Raw genomic sequence first — 23,055 nt, forward strand, 5'->3', positions numbered from 1 at the left:
TAAACAAAGGCTTGTCATTCAACCCCATCCCGCCTTAATTTCCTTGAATTACAGAGAGAACTATTCAGTTTTTTAGGAACATTTGTCTTCCTACACTCCTCAGGAAAAACTCCCATACACCTGTTATTACTAACTGTGGGTTCAGTCTACCCTCCACTTTCTCCCCTCCCTATAATTATTTTCCACCAGAGATACACACCTTCAAAAAGCTGGTCCTTAACGAAATCTTGAATTTGGAACAACAGCACAAATTCATTCCATATAATATTTCTCTCCAGGAGAAATGGCCCTTTCTTATCTTAAATTGAATCAGTCATTGATAATCAAACCCGCCGATAAAGGTGGTGGGATGGTTGTCCAAAATGGATGGTTATAAGTCTGCGATTGCAAGACAATTAGCAAATACTTAATATTGATTAACACCAAATGCCGACCCGACGAAGGAAGTCCAAGACCTTATTTTAAAGATGACTGAAAAAGGGAAAGCTGAAGGCTTTTTGAGTTGAAATGAATTTCTGTTTCTCAACACCAAATTTTCCAGATTGTCAGTCATTTACACATTGCCCAAAATTCATAAAAATCTCGAATCTCCACCTGGACGTCCCAATATTTTTGTATGTGTCTTTTTGACATTTTTATTAAATACCATGTACCAGATACGCTATACTATGTACGTGACTGTATGGACATTATCAATCAGATTGAACACCTTCCCCTTTGATTGTGATAATTGCATCCTGTGTACATTGGATGCAGTTACTTAACACAAATTTCCCTCAGTTGCCGGGGATCAATGTGATTTGTAAGATTTTAGAAAAAAACACACGTTCCCATCCCCTCCACAACCCGTACTCACTCCCTTCATCTTAGACTTACTTACTCTCAGCTTGACCAGAAATGTTTTATTTTGATGGTCATTTCTACCAACAAGTGAAGGGTACTTTATTGGGGTTGGTTTTCGCTCCCAACTTTGCCATACTTTTCATGGATGTCTTTGAAAACAAGATTATTCTCTCAGGTATTACCCGTTACTTAGCAATAACCTTATTTGGAAATGCTATATAGATGACATTTTCATGAGCTGAAGCGTTTGTCCGACACCCTTGCAGAATTCCTCAAATGGTTGAGTGTAAATTGTAAGGGTCTGAAATTCATATTAGAGCAAAGCAAAATAGAAATGTCCTACCTGGACTTCATGATTAGGACAGCTGATGGGGATATTTATACCTCATTATATTGCAAAACCTATAGAGAGAAATACTTTACTCTCTTGCTCTGGTCATCAACCTAGGTCTCTTCGGAACTCCTTACCCTACTTTCATTTTCAATGTAGGTGTAACTGCTTCTTCAAACAAGATTGTTTTCAGGAAGTCAATGTCTTGTCTACCAAACTGATTGCAAAAGGGTACCCCCGCAAACTGGTTAGGAGGTCCATGAAAAGGGCATGCCACTGTCACAGAGAAGTATTAGCACCTAAAGAAAAGAAAAATAATAATAGACTAGTTCGCGTTAACAACACTTTTTCCCAATCTCCATCCAATTGAAGAAATTTATTCTCAAACACTGGGGAGTACTAAATGCAGGAGAACTTACTGTACAAAGGCCCATATTTCCATTTTGTTAAAGCATAAAAGATCACCTAGTTGGGGGCTAACATACCACCTAGTAGATCAGAGCATACATTCATTGACATGTTGTGTTTAAGCCATTTAACAGAGCATTTGAAATGTGGAAATTGTAGGGTTTGCGACTTTACAATGGAAACAAAAGAATTTGTGTGAAAATGTCAGATTCACTTTGAAACAGTTTTCGAATTGTAACACACAGAATGTCATTTATGACATTATGGTGGTCATTCCAACCCTGGCGGTCGGTGTTAAAGCGGCGGCTAACCCGCCAACAGGCTGGCGGTTAAAAAAATGGAATTCCAACCCTGGCGGAAACCGCCAACAGAGACCGCCACTTCAACACACCGCCCGCCACGGCGGTACAAACAAACAGCGCGGCGGTCACCGCCAACAGACAGGTGGGAGTCAATGTACCGGCCACCCTATCACAACCCACCAATCCGCCACCTTTTCCGGGGCGGTAGCCTCGTCGATAAAAACACGGCGGAAACAGCCATTTCGAACGGAAAACGCTCACCTCCATACACCCCACGAGGAATTTGGACAGCATGGAACCCGAACTCCACATCCTCCCAGCGATTGTCTTCCTGCTCCTCTACCAGGAGCACGAACGCCGGCGCAGAAGACAACGGTGAGTACTGCACCTACGACACAGGGGAGGGGGGAGAAGAACATATTACGGGTACACACATACGCGACACACCCACCCTCACCCTCACCCACTGCAACACACACATCAATGCATAGCAACAACTCAGAGTGACACTCCCCAAACCCCCCGGAAGAATGCAAAGACAAAAGGAAAATGATTCGAAACATTGGAATATATTGTATCACTGGCTTAAAAATATATCACACATCTAAAACCTTTATATACATTAATTTAAAAGTCCGATAATTGTAGCAGGCATTGTCCGTGGACCACTGGGCACAAATCACATGGGCAAAGCCCACACAGGATACCTGACTCCAACGGAGAGAACACTGCAGGGGCATCAGATAGGAAAACTACAGGCACCTCAGGGGGAAGGGAAGGGGGGGCTCCTCAGCCAGATGAGTCCACGACGCCAGATCCACGAGGGGCCTCCATGGCCACTGTACCATCCTGGGGAGTGCAAAGCCACAGTCTCAAAAGTCTCTACAGTGGGTGGCTTGCCCACTGGACCATCCTGGGGAGTGCAAAGCCACAGTCTCAAAAGTCTCTACAGTGGGTGGCTTGCCCACTGGACCATCCTGGGGAGTGCAAAGCCACAGTCTCAAAAGTCTCTACAGTGGGTGGCTTGCCCACTGGACCATCCTGGGGAGTGCAAAGCCACAGTCTCTCAAGTCTCTACAGTGGGTGGTTTGCCCACTGTTCCATCCTGGGGAGTGCAAAGCCACAGTCTCGCAAGTCTCTACAGTGGGTGGTTTGCCCACTGTTCCATCCTGGGGAGTGCAAAGCCACAGTCTCTCAAGTCTATACAGTGTTTGGTGTGCCCACTGTACCATCCTGGGGAGTGAAAAGCCACAGTCTCTCAAGTGGATAACAGTCTCCACTGGTTCTGGAGGGGGACTGGTGCCCAGAGTGCTTCGTGCAGCCCTGCCTGACACAGATGCGGGCCTGGCCCTTCTGCCAATGGGCCAGCGGTGCTTGAGACGGCGGTGCCCTGTTCAGCGGTGCTTGAGAGAAAGGGCCCTGTTCAGCGGTGCTTGAGGCGGCGGTGCCCTGTTCAGTGGTGCTTGGACAGGGGTGCCCTGTTCAGCGGTGCTTGAGACAGCGGTGCCCTGTTCAGCGGTGCTTGAGACGGCGGTGCCCTGTTCAGCGGTGCTTGAGATGGCGGTGCCCTGTTCAGCGGTGCTTGAGACAGCGGTGCCCTGTTCAGCGGTGCTTGAGACGGCGGTGCCCTGTTCAGCGGTGCTTGAGAGGAAGGGCCCAGTGCAGTGGTGCTTGAGAGGAAGGGCCGAGTGCAGTGGTGCTTGAGACGGCGGTGCCCTGTTCAGCGGTTCTTGAGACGGCGGTGCCCTGTTCAGCGGTGCTTGAGACGACGGTGCCCTGTTCAGCGGTGCTTGAGAGGAAGGGCCCAGTGCAGCGGTGCTTGAGAGGAAGGGCCCAGTGCAGTGGTGCTTGAGACGACGGTGCCCTGTTCAGCGGTGCTTGAGACGGCGGTGCCCTGTTCAGCGGTGCTTGAGAGGAAGGGCCCAGTGCAGCGGTGCTTGAGACAGCGGTGCCCTGTTCAGCGGTGCTTGAGACGGCGGTGCCCTGTTCAGCGGTGTCCTGTTCAGCGGTGCTTGAGACAGCGGTGCCCTGTTCAGCGGTGCTTGAGACGGCGGTGCCCTGTTCAGCGGTGCTTGAGACGGCGGTGCCCTGTTCAGCGGTGCTTGAGAGGAAGGGCCCAGTGCAGCGGTGCTTGAGAGGAAGGGCCCAGTGCAGCGGTGCTTGAGAGGAAGGGCCCAGTGCAGCGGTGTTTGAGACAGCGGTGCCCTGTTCAGCGGTGCTTGAGACAGCGGTGCCCTGTTCAGCGGTGCTTGAGACGGCGGTGCCCTGTTCAGCGGTGCTTGAGAGGAAGGGCCCTGTTCAGCGGTGCTTGAGACAGCAGTGCCCTGTTCAGCGGTGCTTGAGACGGCGGTGCCCTGTTCAGCGGTGCTTGAGACGGCGGTGCCTTGTTCAGCGGTGCTTGAGAGGAAGGGCCCAGTGCAGCGGTGCTTGAGAGGAAGGGCCCTGTTCAGCGGTGCTTGAGAGGAAGGGCCCAGTGCAGCGATGCTTGAGAGGAAGGGCCCAGTGCAGTGGTGCTTGAGACGGCGGTGCCCTGTTCAGCGGTGCTTGAGACGGCGGTGCCCTGTTCAGCGGTGCTTGAGACAGCGGTGCCCTGTTCAGCGGTGCTTGAGAGGAAGGGCCCAGTGCAGCGGTGCTTGAGACGGCGGTGCCCTGTTCAGCGGTGCTTGAGACAGCGGTGCCCTGTTCAGCGGTGCTTGAGAGGAAGGGCCCAGTGCAGCGGTGCTTGAGACAGCGGTGCCCTGTTCAGCGGTGCTTGAGACGGCGGTGCCCTGTTCAGCGGTGCCCTGTTCAGCGGTGCTTGAGACAGCGGTGCCCTGTTCAGCGGTGCTTGAGACGGCGGTGCCCTGTTCAGCGGTGCTTGAGAGGAAGGGCCCAGTGCAGCGGTGCTTGAGAGGAAGGGCCCAGTGCAGCGGTGCTTGAGACAGCGGTGCCCTGTTCAGCGGTGCTTGAGACGGCGGTGCCCTGTTCAGCGGTGCTTGAGAGGAAGGGCCCTGTTCAGCGGTGCTTGAGACAGCAGTGCCCTGTTCAGCGGTGCTTGAGACGGCGGTGCCCTGTTCAGCGGTTCTTGAGACGGCGGTGCCTTGTTCAGCGGTGCTTGAGAGGAAGGGCCCAGTGCAGCGGTGCTTGAGAGGAAGGGCCCAGTGCAGCGGTGCTTGAGAGGAAGGGCCCAGTGCAACGGTGCTTGAGACGGCGGTTCCCTGTTCAGCGGTGCTTGAGACAGCGGTGCCCTGTTCAGCGGTGCTTGAGACGGCGGTGCCCTGTTCAGCGGTGCTTGAGAGGAAGGGCCCAGTGCAGCCGTGCATGAGAGGAAGGGCCCAGTGTAGCGGTGCTTGAGAGGAAGGGCCCAGTGCAGCGGTGCTTGAGACGGCGGTGCCCTGTTCAGCGGTGCTTCAGAGGAAGGGCCCTGTTCTGCGGTGCTTGAGACAGCGGTGCCCTGTTCAGCGGTGCTTGAGACGGCGGTGCCCTGTTCAGCGGTGCTTGAGACGGCGGTGCCCTGTTCAGCGGTGCTTGAGAGGAAGGGCCCAGTGCAGCGGTGCTTGAGAGGAAGGGCCCAGTGCAGCGGTGCTTGAGAGGAAGGGCCCAGTGCAGCGGTGCTTGAGACGGCGGTGCCCTGTTCAGCGGTGCTTGAGACAGCGGTGCCCTGTTCAGCGGTGCTTGAGACAGCGGTGCCCTGTTCAGCGGTGCTTGAGAGGACGGGCCCAGTGCAGCGGTGCTTGAGAGGAAGGGCCCAGTGCAGCGGTGCTTGAGAGGAAGGGCCCAGTGCAGCAGTGCTTGAGACGGCGGTGCCCTGTTCAGCGGTGCTTGAGACGGCGGTGCCCTGTTCAGCGGTGCTTGAGAGGAAGGGCCCTGTTCAGCAGTGCTTGAGACAGTGGTGCCCTGTTCAGCGGTGCTTGAGACGGCGGTGCCCTGTTCAGCGGTGCTTGAGAGGAAGGGCCCAGTGCAGCGGTGCTTGAGAGGAAGGGCCCAGTGCAGCGGTGCTCGGAGGAAGGGCCCAGTGCAGCGGTGCTTGAGACGGCGGTGCCCTGTTCAGCGGTGCTTGAGACGGCGGTGCCCTGTTCAGCAGTGCTTGAGAGAAAGGGCCCTGTTCAGCGGTGCTTGAGACAGCGGTGCCCTGTTCAGCGGTGCTTGAGACGGCGGTGCCCTGTTCAGCGGTGCTTGAGAGAAAGGGCCCTGTTCAGCGGTGCATCGGATGAGTGTCCAGGTCAGCGGATCCGGCCATGGCATGGAGGTCATTCGCCACCTGACCTGTGGCTGGCGGTGCCTTCCTGCCCACCTGGGATGGGGCTTGCGGGGCCCTCCTGGGCTGCAGTACTGGGCCTGTGGGTGTCCTCCTGCCCACCTGGGATGGGGCTAGCGGGGCCCTCCTGGGCTGCAGTACCGGGCTTGTGGGTGTCCTCCTGCCCACCTGGGATGGGGCTGGCGGGACCCTCCTGGCCAGCTGGCCTGCTGGCGGACTTGTCGGGCGTGCTGCCCTTCCCACCCTTCCCTGTTCGCCTGTGGCCCTTCCCCACCTTTGGCGGTGTGCCAGGTGGCACCTGACTTCCTGCCGGAGCCATGGTAGGAATTTTGGTCCCTGGTGTTTTGGGCCTCTCGCGCCGGGCACTGGCAATCTTCGGATGCTTTTCCGGGGGTGGGCTGGCCGTGCCTTGGCTCCTTACTGAACTGGGTGCCCTTGAGGGTGGGGGACTCCACAGTCCATGGCAAACTGTCTTTACAGGTCCCGCTTTTGTGGTGGCTGAGGTGCTGATTGGAGTCCTATGAGATGGACGGGGTGGGGGAGTTGTTGGAAAGAGGTCAAGTTTGGAAAGCAATTTATGAAGAGAGGGACGGGTAGGTGTAGTGGGTATGGGAGTGGAGGAAGAGGTTGTGGTTGTAGGAGTTTTCAGTCTGGTGTCTTTGGGTGCAGGTGATTGGGCTGGATGCTGTCGTGAGGTGGATGGCTGTTGGGTGGGTGGCTGTCTGCGTTTGTGTAGCTTGGAAGTGGGGGTCACAGACACACTGGGAGAGGACACAGGGGACGTGTAAATGGTAGTGGGGGTGGCGACTGCACGTGTGCGGAGTGTTCTGGTGGGTGTGCTGGTGATGGACGTAGTGGCTGAAGATGTTGTGCATGCAGGTGTGAGTGGAGATGTGACAGGGAGGGAGAAGGGAGACGAGGAGGAGGGGGACACAGTGGAGGCAGTGGGTGTTGGTATGTCTGCATGTGGATGTTGCTTGTGTGAATGCTTGTGTGATGTGTGGTGCTTATGTCTGGATGAGCTTCCCTTGGGTGTTGAGGTGTGTGCAGGCTGGTCTGATGGTGTGTCTGGGATAGGCAGAGGTACAAGGGATTGGGTATGGGTGGAGGAAGTTGGAGGGGGGAGGCTAGAGACAGGGACAATTGCTGCCATCAGTGCTGAGGCCAGAGTGTTGAACGATCGCTGATGGGCAGCCTGACCAGAATGAATGCCCTCCAGGTATGCATTACTCTGGTGCACCTCCCTTTCTACACCCTGGATGGTATTCAAAACGGTAGACTGCCCAACAATGATCGTCCTCAGGAGGTCAATGACCTCCTCACTGAGGGCAGCAGGGGTGACTAGGTCAGGGCCTGAGGTGCCTGGGGCGAAGGAGATGCCCACCTTCCTGGGTGAGCGGGCACGGGGCAAACGCTGAGGGGCTGCTGGGAGGGCAGTGCTGGTGCGCTGGGTGGCGGCTGTACCTGTTGTTGCGGGGGTCACGGATGTTGCCGCCACCACAAGGGAGCTCCCTTCAGAGGACGAGTCGCTGTCACTAATGTCTGCACGAGTCCCCGCTGTGGAGCTCCCCTCGCCCTCCGTCCCACTGGTGTATTCGGACTCCGTTGCATGGCCCTCCAGGGCCATGTGGGATGCAGCTCCCTCGGGCTCCGATGCCACTTCTCCTCCGCCTGATGATGCTATTGCACACATGAACAGGAAGACCATAAAAAAAGGGGGGGGGGAGAAATAAAGACATGTTGAGTGCATGCATTGGCGACACCGTTGGCGGAGAGGACAGACACAGAAGCCCCCTGCACTACGACGCGCACTTGGGGTTGACTACGCAATCCGTGGGACATGGCCTACAAGCCTATGGACGACAACTGCACACATAGATGACACAGGGCCATGGATACCTGTACTTGGCACCCTACAGAGGTGGGGGACGGGGGCACAGGGCCATGCCTTACGGAGGGGCCTAGCCTACAGAAATCGCCCTGGCCTAGGGATACCCACAGCCCTCCTCCCCCACCCAGACACCTCCACTGCGCGCAAAGTCACCAGGATTGGAGTGTACTCACCCCCTTGTGTCTGCTGTGATGTCCTCACGCGCCCATCCAAATCGGGGTAGGCCACCGCCAGGATCCGGAACATCAGGGGGGTCAAAGTACGACTGGCACCCCTCCCACGTTGGGAGGCCATCCCCAGCTGAGCCTCCGCCGTCTTCCTGCTTCAGCGTCAGATGTCCTCCCATCTCTTCCGGCAGTGGGTGCCCCGTCTGTTGTGGACCCTCAGGGTCCAGATGTCCTTGGCGATGGCACGCCAAATGTCGATTTTCTGGTGGGCGCTGACCTATGTGACATGTACAGGGAGAGAAGTATAATCATCACCTTCTGCATGCTCCATGTGAGTGGCCCCCCATCCCCACCCTTGCCATGTGGCACATGCTCTCATCTGTCGTTGTTTCATGCATGCCTCAATCGCTCCCCTCCCCACCATCTTTCATCCACCCGACTCAACACAGGCATTGCCCACAAAGCATGGTCCCAGTGTACTTACCTGTTGGTCTGGAGGACCGTAGAGTAGCGCATACTGGGGGAGGACCCCATCCACAAGTTTCTCCAACTCCTCCGCAGTGAAGGCAGGGGCCCTTTCCCCAGTCGCATGAGCCATTGTCTCTTCCAGACCGAGGTCACAGCAGCACTTGCAGTGTAGGTCCTCTCCTGTGGAAGATCAGGTATCGAGTGATTAAGCAGATAGAAAATGGCGGTCACGACCGCGGCGGTGCGTACCGAGACCGCCGGCAGACATCGTCATTGGCTCCTGAAACCCATAGGGTTCAATGTTAACCAATGCTGCTTTGCGCCGCGGTCTTCGACCGCCTACCACCACGGTGTGCCACGCCAGCGCATTGACCTCACATCCCATTGTCTCACTTCACAGGTCAGGCAGCCGCCATTTCAAGGCATTTCTCATACAAGCCATACAGCCATACAATGCATTGGGAATCGTGATATGTGCAAGCTGTGGGAACGTACCTGTGGGTTGATTGACTCTGTGCTCGTTGTTGTCCTTCATAGGCACCGTCCGCTGGGACATGAGAGGAGATGGAGGAATCTTCCTGTGTACAGACCGCTGGTGGACCTGTCGACAATGGAGGAAAGACATGTCATACTGACATACAGGCTTGACCGAGCCACTATACAGGAACTGTGTGCCCAGCTGGAGGCAGACCTGATGTCACCCATCCGCCAACCCACAGGGATCCCCCCTCTAGTGCAGGTTCTGTCAGTACTCCATTTCTTTGCAAGTGGGTTATTTCAAACAACAGTGGCCATATCATCAGGGATGTCCCAGCCCAGGTTTTCCAAGGTATTGTCCAGAGTGTTGTCTGCCCTGCTCAAACACATGCGGAGCTACATCGTGTTCCCTGAGGTGGGGGATTTGGCAAAAGTGAAGGGTGATTTCTATGCCCTTGGACATATTCCCAACATCATTGGTGCCATTGATGGTACACATGTTGCTTTGGTCCCCCCCAGCAGGAGTGAACAGGTGTACAGGAACAGGAAGAGTTATCATTCCATGAATGTCCAGATGGTCTGTTTGGCTGACCAGTACATCTCCCATGTTAATGCCAAGTTCCCGGGGTCAGTGCATGACGCGTACATCATGCGGAATAGCAGCATCCCTTACGTGATGGGTCAACTCCAGAGGCACCGTGTGTGGCTAATTGGTGACTCTGGTTACCCCAACCTGTCCTGGCTACTGACCCCAGTGAGGAATCCCAGGACAAGGGCAGAGGAACGGTACAATGAGGCACATGGCCGTACTAGGAGGGTGATCGAGCGGACCTTCGGCCTCCTGAAGGCCAGGTTCAGGTGCCTCAATATGACAGGTGGATCCCTAATGTACTCACCAAAGAAGGTGTGCCAGATCATCGTGGCCTGCTGTATGCTTCACAACCTGGCTTTGCGACGCCAGGTGCCTTTTCTGCAGGAGGATGGTCCAGATGGTGGTGTTGTAGCAGCTGTGGAGCCTGTGGAGAGTGAAGAGGAGGAAGGCGAAGAGGACGACATAGAGAACAGGAACACAGTAATACAGCATTATTTCCAATGACACACAGGTAAGAATCCACACCGGCATATTACATTTACTTAAAGACTGCTACCTCTCTACTGTCTGACCTTTTCCCCCAGTGTATGGTAACTGTGTTGTGACTTTCCCTTCCGATTTCAGAGATGTGGGCCCCACTGCGTGACATCTGCTTTGTTTCCCCATGGACTACAGCTGTGTGACAGTGGTATGTTGGCATCACAATGTAAATAAACATTTTGGCACGGTCATGTCTAATACATTTGTTCAAAATCACAGCCAGACTCCAGATTGTTTTGTGCAATAGGTGTGTTTATTACAGTGCTCTAAATTGGTGGGTGGTTGCAAATCAGAGAGGGGTGATGGTGGAGGATTGTCCATGGCAGAGTCCAGACTATCAGTATCATAGGTGCATTGTCCAGATGCCTGTGGAAAGTGGAGCAGGGGCAGTTTAAGGTTGGACAGGGTGTCAATGTGGGACAGTGGGATGACAATCAGGGAGGTATCCTTTCCTGGCGGGGGTCTTGGCATCTTACTCTGTCTTCTTCCTGGATCTCAGGGCCCGCTTGCGGGGTGGTTCTCCTTCTGCAGGGGGTGGGGTTCTGGTGGCCTGTTGGTCTTGTGTCGGGGCCTCCTGTCCACTAGCGCCGGCGGAGGTGGTAGGCAGTTCTTGGTCCATGCTAGTGACAGGGGCCCTTTGTGGTGCCACAGTGTCCCGCAATGTGGTGACTACCTGATTCAGAGCCACTACGATGGTGCCCATGGCGGAACTGATGTGTCTTAGTTCCTCCCTGAACCCCATATACTGTTGCTCCTGCAGGAGCTGGATCTCCTGAAACCTGGCCAGGACCGTTGCCATCATCTCCTTGGAGTGGTGGTATGCTCCCATGATGGAGGTGAGGGCCTCGTGGAGAGTGGGTTCCCTGGGCCTGTCCCCCCCCTGTCGCACAGCAGCCCTCCCAGTTCCCCTGTTTCCCTGGGCCTTCGTCCCCTGGACGGTGTGCCCACTGCCCCCAGGTCCCTGTTGTTGTTGGGGTGGTGGGTTAACCTGGGTGCCCTGTAGTGGTGGACACACCGCTGATTGACGTGTCCTGGGGACAGAGGTATGGGCCCGCTGGGTGGGTGCTGTGCTGGTGTTCCCAGAGGGGGGAAGGTCTGCTGTGGCCTGTGGCTGCCTGAGGGGAACCGACTGTCCCGAGGTCCCCGATGGGCGGGGCTGGTCATCTAGATCCAGGTCGACAGAGGTGCTGTCATCACTGTGGGCCTCTTCTGGGGGTGGAGTGGACATTTGTGTACCCTCCTGCGCGGTGACGTGGCGTTCAGGTCCTGCAGGGGTACAAAAGTATGGTTATTGCTTCTGTGTGTGCCATAGCGTGCAATGGGTGGGTGCCCGTGTACCCCAGTGCTGGCATTCCCTTGTGGGGGCTGTTGTGATGGTGGTTTGGGGGGGAGATGTGTATGCGCAGTGGGCATGTTTTGGTGATGGGTGTCCATGCTTTGTGGACGCATGCAGGGCTTGGTGTTGGGATGGGTGGGTTGTGATGGTGTGACATTTGCAAGGAGTAGGTGTGATGGGGGTGGGGGTGAGGGTGGGGGTATGAGTTGGGATGCTGGTGGGGTGGGGGGGATGAAGTAGTGAAGATTTGACTTACCAGAGTCCATTCCTCCTGCTACTCCTGCGAGGCCCTCAGGATGCAGTATCGCCAAGACCTGCTCCTCCCATGTTGTAAATTCTGGGGGAGGAGGTGGGGGTCCGCCGCCAGTCCGCTGCACCGCGATGTTGTGCCTGGATACCATGGAACGCACCTTCCCCCGTAGGTCGTTCCACCGCTTCCTGATGTCGTCCCGATTTCTTGGGTGCTGTCCCACAGCGTTACCCTGTCCACTATTCTGCTCCATAGCTCCATCTTCCTGGCAATGGTGGTGTGCTGCACCTGTGTCCCGAAGAGCTGTGGCTCTGCCCGTACAATTTCCTCCACCATGACCCTGAGTTCATCGGGTGGGGTGGTGTGGGTGATGTGTGGGGTGGATTGTGTGGTGCTAAGTGTGGTGATGTGTATTGGTGTGTAGTTTGAAGTGCGTGGTAATATTGCTGGGTGACAGTGAATTGCGCTTCTGGGTGCTCGGGTCTCTTTTCTCTGTGCGTGTTCACGAATCTCTAGGAGTGGGGGTTTGTGGGTGATGTGGGTGTGTGTTTTATATTGTATTGGGTGTGTGGGAGTGTTGTTTGTATGTGTATCAGGTGTGTGTATTTTGAATTGTCCAATGTGGCTGTGTTTTGGAGCTGTGTGTGTATTTTGAGCGCGGCGGTGTGTACCGCCAATGGAATACCGCTGTTGAAAGACCGCCGCGTGGATTCGTGGGTCGTGATGGCATGGGCATATTTCTGTTGGCGTGACGGTGGAGGTTTGGTCATCGCCAGTTTCTCGCTGACCTTTGGTGTGGCGGACTTTTGTGGATGTCTGTATTTTGGCGGTTTGCCTGTTGTGGGTCAGAATGACCGTGGCGGTTTACTGCGACCGCGGCGGTGTCATGGCGGTCTTCTGCACGGCGGTAAGTGCCTTTTACCGCCGAGGTTGGAATGACCCCCTATATGCCCTTGTAATAAGGTTTATATTGGACAGACAACACAGAAGATCCAGGTGCAGATCTGTCAACTCAGGAGTCGTTTGCGTTGCAAAACAGCTAATGCCCCAATGGTTGAATACTTTACCGAATTGGGACACACTGGCAATGATTTGTGGTGACATGGGATTACAAGGGTTAACCCCCCCCCCATGCTTCACCCCCCTCCCCACGCCCCCCTAAGAGGTGTACTAAACAAAGAAGAACTTAAATGGATTTTATGCTTCAATAGCCTCCACACTGGCCTCAACCGCATGGAAGACTGGACATCCTTATTTTGAATGCTACTACAGTTTTGACCACCAGGGCGCTGATTATTATCACATAGGAATTCAACTCATACATATGTGATACTCAATACTTGTCAATTTTATTTGCGGATTGTGATGCAATTGACTTTTGCTTCATGTAATAAGGTTTTGGCATCTAAGAAAGTCATCTTTTTTTTATATATATTATATTTAATAACACATTGGCAATTTCTTTTCTCCTTTTTCTTCCTCTCTTCCTTCTCTCTGTTTCTCATCTCATGGCCATATTATTACTTACTATCTCAAGTCTACAATTGTAGCCCCATTTAGTTTGGAGTACTTTTGTTAATACATTTTTACCTTACAGTGGCAGTTACACTTCACAGTCTGGTTGTCTTGCGATAAACATTTTTTTCTTCATTACAACTTTATTGCAGCAACAGCGATCACCATTGTACCCCTCTCTGTTTCTGAGAGGGATCGCCTCATATGCCTGGGAATCTAAGATGGCCAGCACACACAGGGCCAATTCCCCGGGTGCCTTGCTGTCTAGTTGCTTTTTGGTCACGTAAACAAATATCAGCTATGATGCTTCACCTGATCCATTGGGAATTCAGGTTACAGGTATGCGTCTCAACCAGATCTCATACAGTCCAGTCAACATTATCTGCTCCTTGCTCCTGCCTTTTTCAGTTTTTATATTTTAGCGGTCTCACAAGCCCATATTGCAACTTTCACCTCGGAGACACCAATTAATCCACAGGTCCTTCTCGATGAGGGTACAATTTATGGTTTCTAGGTAGGTAGGCGTTTTCAAGTATTCACTTCACGCTCACTTTCTGGCCCTCTGCGCACACTGTGCTCATTACTATTCCACCTTTCCGTTTGTTTTGACAGATTCACTGCTACTATTAATGTAATTGGGTTTTTACCCCTTAGTCCTTGAATACTTACGTTCTCTCACAAATTTTGGCCTTGCCAGAATTTTATTCCTTTCCTCATGCTGTAATCAATTTTGAACATGATTCATTGGTGCATGTTTGGATTCATGTGTGGTTTGCCAGAGATTAATTTTCACTTGGTGAATTCGGGTATTTTTATCTCTCTTCCTGATTACTGGTGGCTTTTTGCTGATTTCTTCGTTGCAAGGTCCCAACCATAATTCTGGTTCTTTGGGTGACAAATTTATTTTTCCTGTCTATGCATGCATGGGTTCACATGTGCTTTGCCCTAGACATGGATTAGGGAATTGTTTTTCCCTTGTACTTGTTAATCCATTCATTTTTTCTTTCCCTTTTTGTTCCTTCCCTTTTTCTCTTTCTTTTTTCTTTTACTGCCATGATAACATTACTATTCTCTTCTTAGTCATCATATTATGTCCTAATGATGATCGCATGATTGGTTGGGGATCGAAATGTCGACTTTAGTATCTAGACTCATTCATAATTGCTGATGACATTGTACCCAAGAACAGTGGTACTTGAAAATTGTGTCTATAATTAATACATGGACTTGTCACACTCATATGCCTGGGTTCCTATGATTGTATTTTTCTTCTTTTTTCTTTGTTTGTTGGTCACATATTTTGTTGATAGCAATGTAAATAAGTATCTCACTAATTGTCTATTGGACATAACTAAGACTCATTCTGTTTCTTATGTATTGACTTGCTTATATGTTTTTATGAAGGACTGTTGTTCCTAGAGAAAGACAATTTATTCTTGAGGCATAGTACTTCTGCTCATTCTAAGTAGGATGTACGTGGCCCTATCTTGATCCAAGGCTCTCTGTTGGGTTTAAAGAGACAATCTCTTTTCCTGGATTAAGCTCAAGGTAAACTGATACTATAACACCTTTATGATCTTCTACTCCTCAATAACATGCACACTCCTCATAAACATGCACACTGATAAGGATGTCTTTTGATGGTCCTGCCCTGGCCACTCTGGGCATGCAGTTCGGTTATATCGGGGGATTCTTAGGGGCAGCCATATATGTTGTAAAGAAGATTCTGGACATGTCCATGGATATACAGGCATTTTGCATTGCAAGGCAGGCCCGAATCATGATGCTCTTGTGACTTGACCCGTTCTCAAGGTCTTTGCAGGTTTCAGTGCCATTTAGGGTCCATGTGATGCTCTTCCTCCTCCTCTGACGTCCTATGTGCAGTTGTTTCTAAGGCAAGAGCCCGGTCACTAAGTTCCCCTGTGTTATTCTGGAGTTCCTGCAGAGAGGACATGAGGTTGCTTCTGATAGTGGTGATCTCTTCCTTGCTCTCCTTGAGGAAGTGTTGCCGCTAATCTGTGGTATATGGATAGGACCAGCTTTTGTCCTTGTTCTCTCCGGGGGAGGGCCTATCTTAGCCTGGTTTGTCCGGCTTACCTCCTCTAGCTACTGTGGATGCCAGCATGTCCTTTATAGATGGGACACCTTGTTCCATGACCTCCGCCATGTTGATAGTCTGCAGTGCAAGTACCTCGAGGTCAGTCTTCTTCGGGAGTATGTGCAACAGCTTCTGCATTATTTAATTTGATCTTTGTACCATTGCAGTACATTCCTCGCTACCTCCGCACAACTTCACAGCCTTTTCTCAGGGTTATTGACACAACAAATAATCCGTTAGATAGTTAGAGCAACTAATTCAAGAGGGTTCGGTCAGTCGCGTCTGTCGCCATTGTAAGGACAAAGTTGTGGCAATAATTATTCAGCTCATTACCAGAAGTACAAATGTATCTTTATCATGCCTTGAGAAAACCCTGGTGAATGCACCCTATAGGGCGAAACACGTGTTGGCTGAATATCTACTCTGTTCTACGATCCATTCATATGCTGTATAATATGGAGTCATTCACTTCTGCCTAATAAATCCTAAACTGGATCACTCATCCTGAAGTACCTTTCTAATTTCTTAAGGAACTTTACTGAATAATTGGCAATTCCTTGCCTGGTAGAGCCTGCCCTACAAGGGGTCCTCGCTTCCTGGGCAAACCTCGAGAGGCCTTCAGTCCAGCACTGGCCTTAGGGACTGGGGCAGAGCGGGCTGAGTGTGTGCAGCCAGCTGCTTCACTCAGACCTCCTCTGCCCTCCAGAGAGTCTCCATCAATTGGTCACTTTTTGGTGCCACTTGCCAGTTTCAGATTTCACTTTGCCTCACTCTGGCTTAATCAGCAGGCAGGATCCAGCCGGATTCAGATTCAGCGCTGCAATATAGCTGCCCTCTGCCTCACAGCTCGGCCTGTTGCCTTGCGTCTCACAATGTCAGGCAGGTCAGAAAAGTTTGAGATAAGGAGCCCTGGGGCAACTTAGGTTATGGCAGCTCCAAGGCATGACTAGGGCTCAGATTTTAGTTGATTTAGTTTTAGGGCGAGCAGAGTACCTGGGTCTCACGTTTGCTCCATTCCCTTTTAGGCCACTCCCCCAGTCAACTATATTTTGATTTATTTCCCTTCTCCATTAAATTAACTTTCTGATTCAAGCCTCCTCATAAAATAACATTCTCAGGCCTCAGAAAGACCTGGGATAGTCAGCCCAAAAGAGTGAAATACATATTGGCTGAAGCTGTGAGAAACTTCAAGCATAATGTGCAAGTGAGACTTGTACTTGTGTCTTAATTGACGTCTACCTTGTACCTTTGGCCATACATCAGTCTGTACTGTATACAGAAGAATATATTTGCTACTGCTCTTATTTTACAAATAGCCATTTATTATACTGAGGTTTGTGGCCAAACCCCAATTTGAGCTTCTTGGACAACTCTGGCTTTCCTTTATATTGACTGGCAATTGCCTTGAAGGTAATATAATCTATTCGCCTTAACTGCGCAAGACTATATCCCAAACAAAGGCATGCAACATTGTTAAGAGGAACATTACAACCCAGACCAATCTTCCAAACATGACACATTCTAGATCATCCTAGAAAGAAATGACAGGTACTTCAGTTGAAAATAGCCCCAAGAAACATGACAGGTGATAATATGAAATTAAACATTCTAAGTCTTGAATAATGAAGGGTAAAATCAGTCTCAGTGGGGGCAGCAGCAATGTTTTTAATCACATATGTGCCCAAAACTCAAAAGCCAGAACCTTGGGAGGCCCTAAGGAATATATTGTTAACTGTGATAAATGAAAAAGCAGGCTCAGGGCAAGTACGGGCCTAAGATCTGAAAATGCTCTGGAGAGTGGCCCATCTCCCAGTGGGAACCTGGCAGGAACTGTATTACCTTTGGTTGTGGAAGACACAACCTGGCAAATACATCAGGAATGAACAAAAACTGCTGAAGAAAAGCTATAATCTTAAAATAGTAATGGACTTTCCTGCTGTCCCAATCTATCCTCCTGGAACCCATGTATTGATCTTCTCTTTAGTATGTTTATGCCCCCTCTATCCATGACCAGCAGCAATTAATTATTCCATACAATGTATCTTTGCAGTGGTGTAAGTGAGAATTGTAATAGCGCACACAAATACCACCCACCTAGCTGCAAAAACCTTTTATGCCTCTGTTCTAACTTTCCTCGTGAATTTCAATTGGATCCCCAATTTCAGTCTGCTTGTTAAATGATTTTATGAAATTTGTCCCTGTACAAACGCAGGAGTGTTTTTTTAATATAATTATTTTATGTTGCTTACTGATGCATCATAGACTTAGTCAGGGCATGCTACATAAAAATATAATGTTGAATGACCAAGAATACACCCCGCCACCCTCTCCAAAGTTCACATATTCAGGAGCCCCCAGTATCAGGCTGGCGATTGCAATTTTAATAGATACTCCATCAACGAACCCGAGTTGATGGCGAGATGTTGTTGTTAGATTCCGATTCTTGGTTTTGCTAATGGAACCACATGTTTTCATGATGCCTATTCTTTGAAGTGCAACACCGCATGAGTGCAATATGGTGGATTATTTGACTTAAAACAATATTTCTTTCTAAAGGTGGTCGGGCCAAGCCAAATTAAGTTTCAGAATGATTTATTATTTGCAACTGCACACATGCTAATGATTAGATCATTTATGATTAGTTGTGCACACCTGATGAAGGGTTAACAGAGGTTGGGTAAGAGATCAGTGCACAAACCATTTGTTCAAGTAGGGATAAAAATGAAATAACGGAAGGTAAAGACGAGCATGCACAATAGAGGCTACTTTATGAACATACTTAAGGCAGGGGTCCAGCCTAATGTAATTTGTGGTGAAAGTGTTGACTTTTATTGAAAACCTCAAGAAATGCCAGCGCATTTTCATGAGCTGCAAATGAAATCAAGGACCGTAGAGATTTACAGAATGTATCCATCCTTCAGTTGCTAAAATCTGAGCTAGATTAAGGACGTAGAATAATTCCAATCATAGAAACTGGTTTAGATTATATATCCTTCCAGAAAAGAAGCATTGCAATGCAAATCATTTTTTATGCTGTTTCACAATCCAACCCACACTACTAGGCTCTGGCCTGTCACTATATCGACAGTAGAGATTACCTTCCTGGCACATTAGTCGATTGCTACCTCACAATGTGTTTGCCTCTGCTTTACATGCTTATTGATTGTTTGTAAATGTGAGGCTGATCTTGTACAAGGTAGCCCAGAAGGCAGTCACACATTGTACCACCTGAATCCTGATGATAAAAATGTATTAATGATGAACTGTATAACATCACAGAAATAAAACAAAAAACTTGCGTACATGGCTATCTGATTTTCCTTTAAAAGCTCAAGTAAGAAAAAAGATACTTTTATGCTCAGTATTACTACCCAAAACCCAACTAGCCTACTTAAGTTAAAATGTGAGTCCAGAATCTCATGAATGGAAAGCACCATTTAAGAAGCATTGACTTATGAGCAGAGCCAAATTAAAACAGTCTTGCGCAGTCAGTGTGAGAATGTCAACAGATCCAGATAGGAAGTAAGCTGTATTAGTTAAAACAGGTATAGAAACCTTTAGACCCTTATGTATAATCATCATCTATGTTTGTATGTATGAATATGTTTAAGTCTTGAGTACACTAACACTTGTCTTTGCGTCTTCTTCCACAGGCCTGGACTGTGAGCGGGTAACGTACCAGGGCCAGCACTGGCATGCACATGCATGCTGCTTCCGCTGCCAACGATGTCATAGATCCCTTCTTGGCCGTGAGTTTCTTCCATATGGTGGAATGCTTTTGTGTTCTGCAACCTGTAAAGCACTGCCTTACCCTTCCTCTGGCTCAGACTCTTCAGACTCTGCCTTCCTCTCGGCTCCATCGCCTGTCTCCAAGCGCTCCCTTAGAGGATCCGGTGGGGCTCGCAGTGCTCATTTCACACAGGTGAAGCCAACAGAGTGCAAGTGGAAGAATGAAAACAAGAAAGCAGACAGAGTCAAAGCCAAGGAAGCTCAAAGTAGTGCAATCATCTCAGCTAGCATGCACCTGGAATCAAGCCACTTTCATTCAGGGGCCGAAAAGTCTATGGAGGCCCCCACCACGGAGGCTCCACCATTAGGGACACAAGCACCTGATGGAGGCAGCAGCTCCAGTGGACCAGATACACATTTGAGCGGACAAGAACATGATGATGTAAGCTGCAGTAGTGTGTCGTCTGCCTGCAACAAAGCACCAGTCACAGCATGCAGCACTGCTGAGAGGACACAGGTTGACATGCAACCAAAACAAGGTAGAGAATGGAGTACTTGTGAAATTCTGCATGCAGTCACATGGAAGGCTGAGGTCCTAGTAATCCGATGTGTGGTACCAGGTCCAGCTTGGGATGGGGCCCACGGGGAAGAGTGAAATATAAAGCAGTTTTATCTCTGATGTGAAAACCACTTGAAAGGTATTTTGTTTAAGGACCACATGTCAGTGACACAGCAAGGGTAAATTAGTCATTTTAGAAATGCATAAGAATGGCATATTTTCCTTGTGCCCTCTCAGTTGTTAAACCCTGTAAGCCATGTACTGCTACTTAATTGGGAACCTCAGACTAAAACCTGGTGATGAGTTGACTAAAAAAGACAAAGGCATTGTCAGAAAATATTTCTATATTTACATATGAATTAACCAAACACCAAACTAGGTACTGTCGGAAAATACATCAAAATATACATATGTATTAACTAGTTGCACACATGATCAGGAAAATAATGCATAATATCCAGAGCCAAAAAGATTAATGTGTGGAAGAGAAATAAACTGGCTGAAGAACAGGGCACCGAAGGGAGCAATCAGTCCATATTTCAAAGAGGTGCAGATCTCTTACAGCAATATATCCATACTTTTAGATCTGGTATCTCTTTGAAATCAGTGTTCAATTGGACTGAAGGGACTCTGAGTCTCGGGCCAGTGTGCAGTAGTTAGCAAGACATCCTTTGTTGCTCAACAGAGTTGATTGAGGCACATATCTTCCTAATGGTTTCCAGCTACTTCCTGCTTTTAAGGAATAAAGTAGATGTGTATATGTGTTGCTTGTATGGTGATAACCTAGTTGAAATGCAGCAGAGTGCTGCAGAAGGACTTCTGTAGAGACACTCCCAGAAAGTGAATCTAGGCAGGGGGGGGTTACTGAGAGGAAAGGTGAATTATTTACTTTGTCGTGCTATTGTGTTATCTATACTGGTGACTAGGGGACTCAACAGTTGATGGAGAGCATCTGGGATCTAGAGGAGCACGCATTAACACATTTGTGCTGTTTGTAGAGGTAGGAAGGCAACTACCGGAGGGCATAATCAGTGAATCCCATCTGATACAGCAAGGTGTTAATGAGGTTGGGATGATCAATGATGCTCCATAGCTTAAGCATTATCAAAAGGCAGAAGCCATTGTCCATGATTTGTAAAGTGGACTCCTTTTTCTTTGATCTTTCCTTTAAAGGGTAGGTGATTGAGGGCCAGCAGTGTTGTTTGTTCTGGAGTGAAATGATCTGGCTTCTCTTTGGAGATTCTGGGAAGTGTTGACGATGTCAAATAAGTAAGAGGGCTTGTCCTAAGAGGCTTTTATCAAGAATGGCAATACAGCATCTCTCAATGTGATGAGGTATCTTATGATTTTTTTACTATAGAAAATATTTGATAGTATTAAACTTGAGCATGGAATTTTAGAGGTATGTAAGGGGTTCGAGTCAATGCTTGAAAGTCTTAAAGAGATTCCTTGCTTCTGTTGACCAATTCATTGAATGGGTTTGATGGTACTTGGCTTTTGCAATTTAATGAGTTAGCAGCATGCTGCACACAGGCCCTCTAGCAAATTGAGGGTTCGGATTTTCTTAGATTTTATCATGGTCTGGGATACAACGTGTGTTGTTGCTCAGGTCTCCAGAGTACGAAGGAACTGAGAATGTCATCATGCGCTTCAATTATCTTTTCTGCAAAAAGAAGGAAGCTTGGTTTCAACTATCCCTCAAACAAAGCATTCTTCAGTGAGTTGAATGCTTGCAGGACACTTCATTATTAAGCCTAGACGTAAAGTGTTCTACTACTTTTCTGTGCTACCTAGTCCCTCTGTTGCCATGTACAAATGTGACTGCTAAAGACCACATGCCCCTTATGGAGGGGTAGCAGAAAGACTCGACTGGGCATTATGAACCCTAAAGCAGAACATGTCTCTAAATCTCGCTCCTCACCAACACAACCCTTATGGGACAAGCAAAATAGCTCATTAGGGTAATGGTCCTGTAGCTCACACATTCACATGGCAACAGTCGATTGGGATATTATTTGTTATCTAAATTTCTATAGAGTACTAACTTATCCCTGTATAAAAACTAAGGCCCATATTTATATTTTTTTAGTGCCGCATTTGCAGCACTTTTTAATGCAAAAGCGGCACAAATTTACAAAATACAATTGTATTTTGTAAGTTTGTGCCGCTTTTGCGTCAAAAAAATGGCGCAAATGCGGCGCTAAAAAAGTATAAATATGGGCCTAAAAGCGCAGATTTCTGTTTTCAAAAGGAGGGTGAAAAAAGAGATAGCAGTGGATCTAGGACCAGAAAAAAATGTTTGACATGGTGACTGATGCTTGCCACACACAAAGTCCACTTAAAACAACCACTCCTGATCTGTATGTAGGGGAACACCATTTTTCTGATAGAGCGAGCATTTGTTTTCCCCCAGGATGTTATAAAAGGTCCTTCAAAGCCAAACTTTATCACATCTGAAGCCATGGCTTTAAAAAATATCATGTTGACTGAGAGTTATCCGGGAATGTCAACATTATTTATAAAGCTCATAGCCTTTATAAGTAATGTTGACATTCAGGATAATTGAAAATAAAGACAAAATGCAAAGCTTACTTTGATTCATAGTAAATGAGTAGCATCACCTGTTGTAGATTTGCCTCTTAGGAGCTCTGTAGGTTTCATGACAGGGCACTGTTTCTAAAAGATAGAAAGGGTTAGCAAAGAGTCAGCAGCAGCTTGTCAGGCTAGGGCACTAATTGATCAGGAGTTCCACCAATTTCCCCATAGATGTGTCTACCTCTGAACAACAAAACTATCATCTTAAACTCTTATCACTGCCCCAGCCCACTTTTCTTCCTTCCCCTCTATACCGATCTAGATGAACGTTAATGTCTATGTCCCTCAGGTCATTATGTATGCATGGATATGATATTTCTATAGCACAGACCTAGCCAAAAGACAGTGGAGGGCTGACAAGCATAATGTCAACAAGAGGTACAAGAGATAGCTGGGCTGTGGATTGTTAATACATTGTGATAAAGCATTTTTTAAAAGGTGAGTCTTCAACACTTTCATTAAAAAAAAAACTACCTCACTCTAAAGGCCAACGAAGTTAATTTGTGTAGTACGATTTTCTCAATCACAAGACATCATACACATGTAAAGAAAGTTTGGAATATACAATAAAATTCACTTATACTGCCGCCCTGCTTTTTGAGTGTAGGTGTTGTACACTGCAGCAAGCGAGTGTTTCTCAGTGAAAAGCACAATAAATTAATTAAACCTTTGTTGTCATGCATTTGACAGCTAGTGAAGAAATACATTACAAGTTTG

At 49.0% G+C, this 23,055-nt stretch overlaps 1 protein-coding gene across 1 annotated transcript in view; it reads left to right on the forward strand.

The window, feature by feature from the left end:
* The window catches only part of PRICKLE4 (prickle planar cell polarity protein 4), a 156,678-nt gene that overhangs the window by 129,724 nt on the left and 3,899 nt on the right, over window positions 1-23,055 (forward strand). The window contains exon 7 of the mRNA XM_069238411.1: window positions 19,109-19,723. Coding sequence (XP_069094512.1) covers window positions 19,109-19,723 — 615 coding nt within the window. The remainder of the gene's footprint in view (window positions 1-19,108; window positions 19,724-23,055) is intronic.

The sequence above is a fragment of the Pleurodeles waltl genome, chromosome 6 (genome assembly GCF_031143425.1).
Source record: "Pleurodeles waltl isolate 20211129_DDA chromosome 6, aPleWal1.hap1.20221129, whole genome shotgun sequence".
In the NCBI taxonomy this organism is placed as follows: domain Eukaryota; kingdom Metazoa; phylum Chordata; class Amphibia; order Caudata; family Salamandridae; genus Pleurodeles; species Pleurodeles waltl.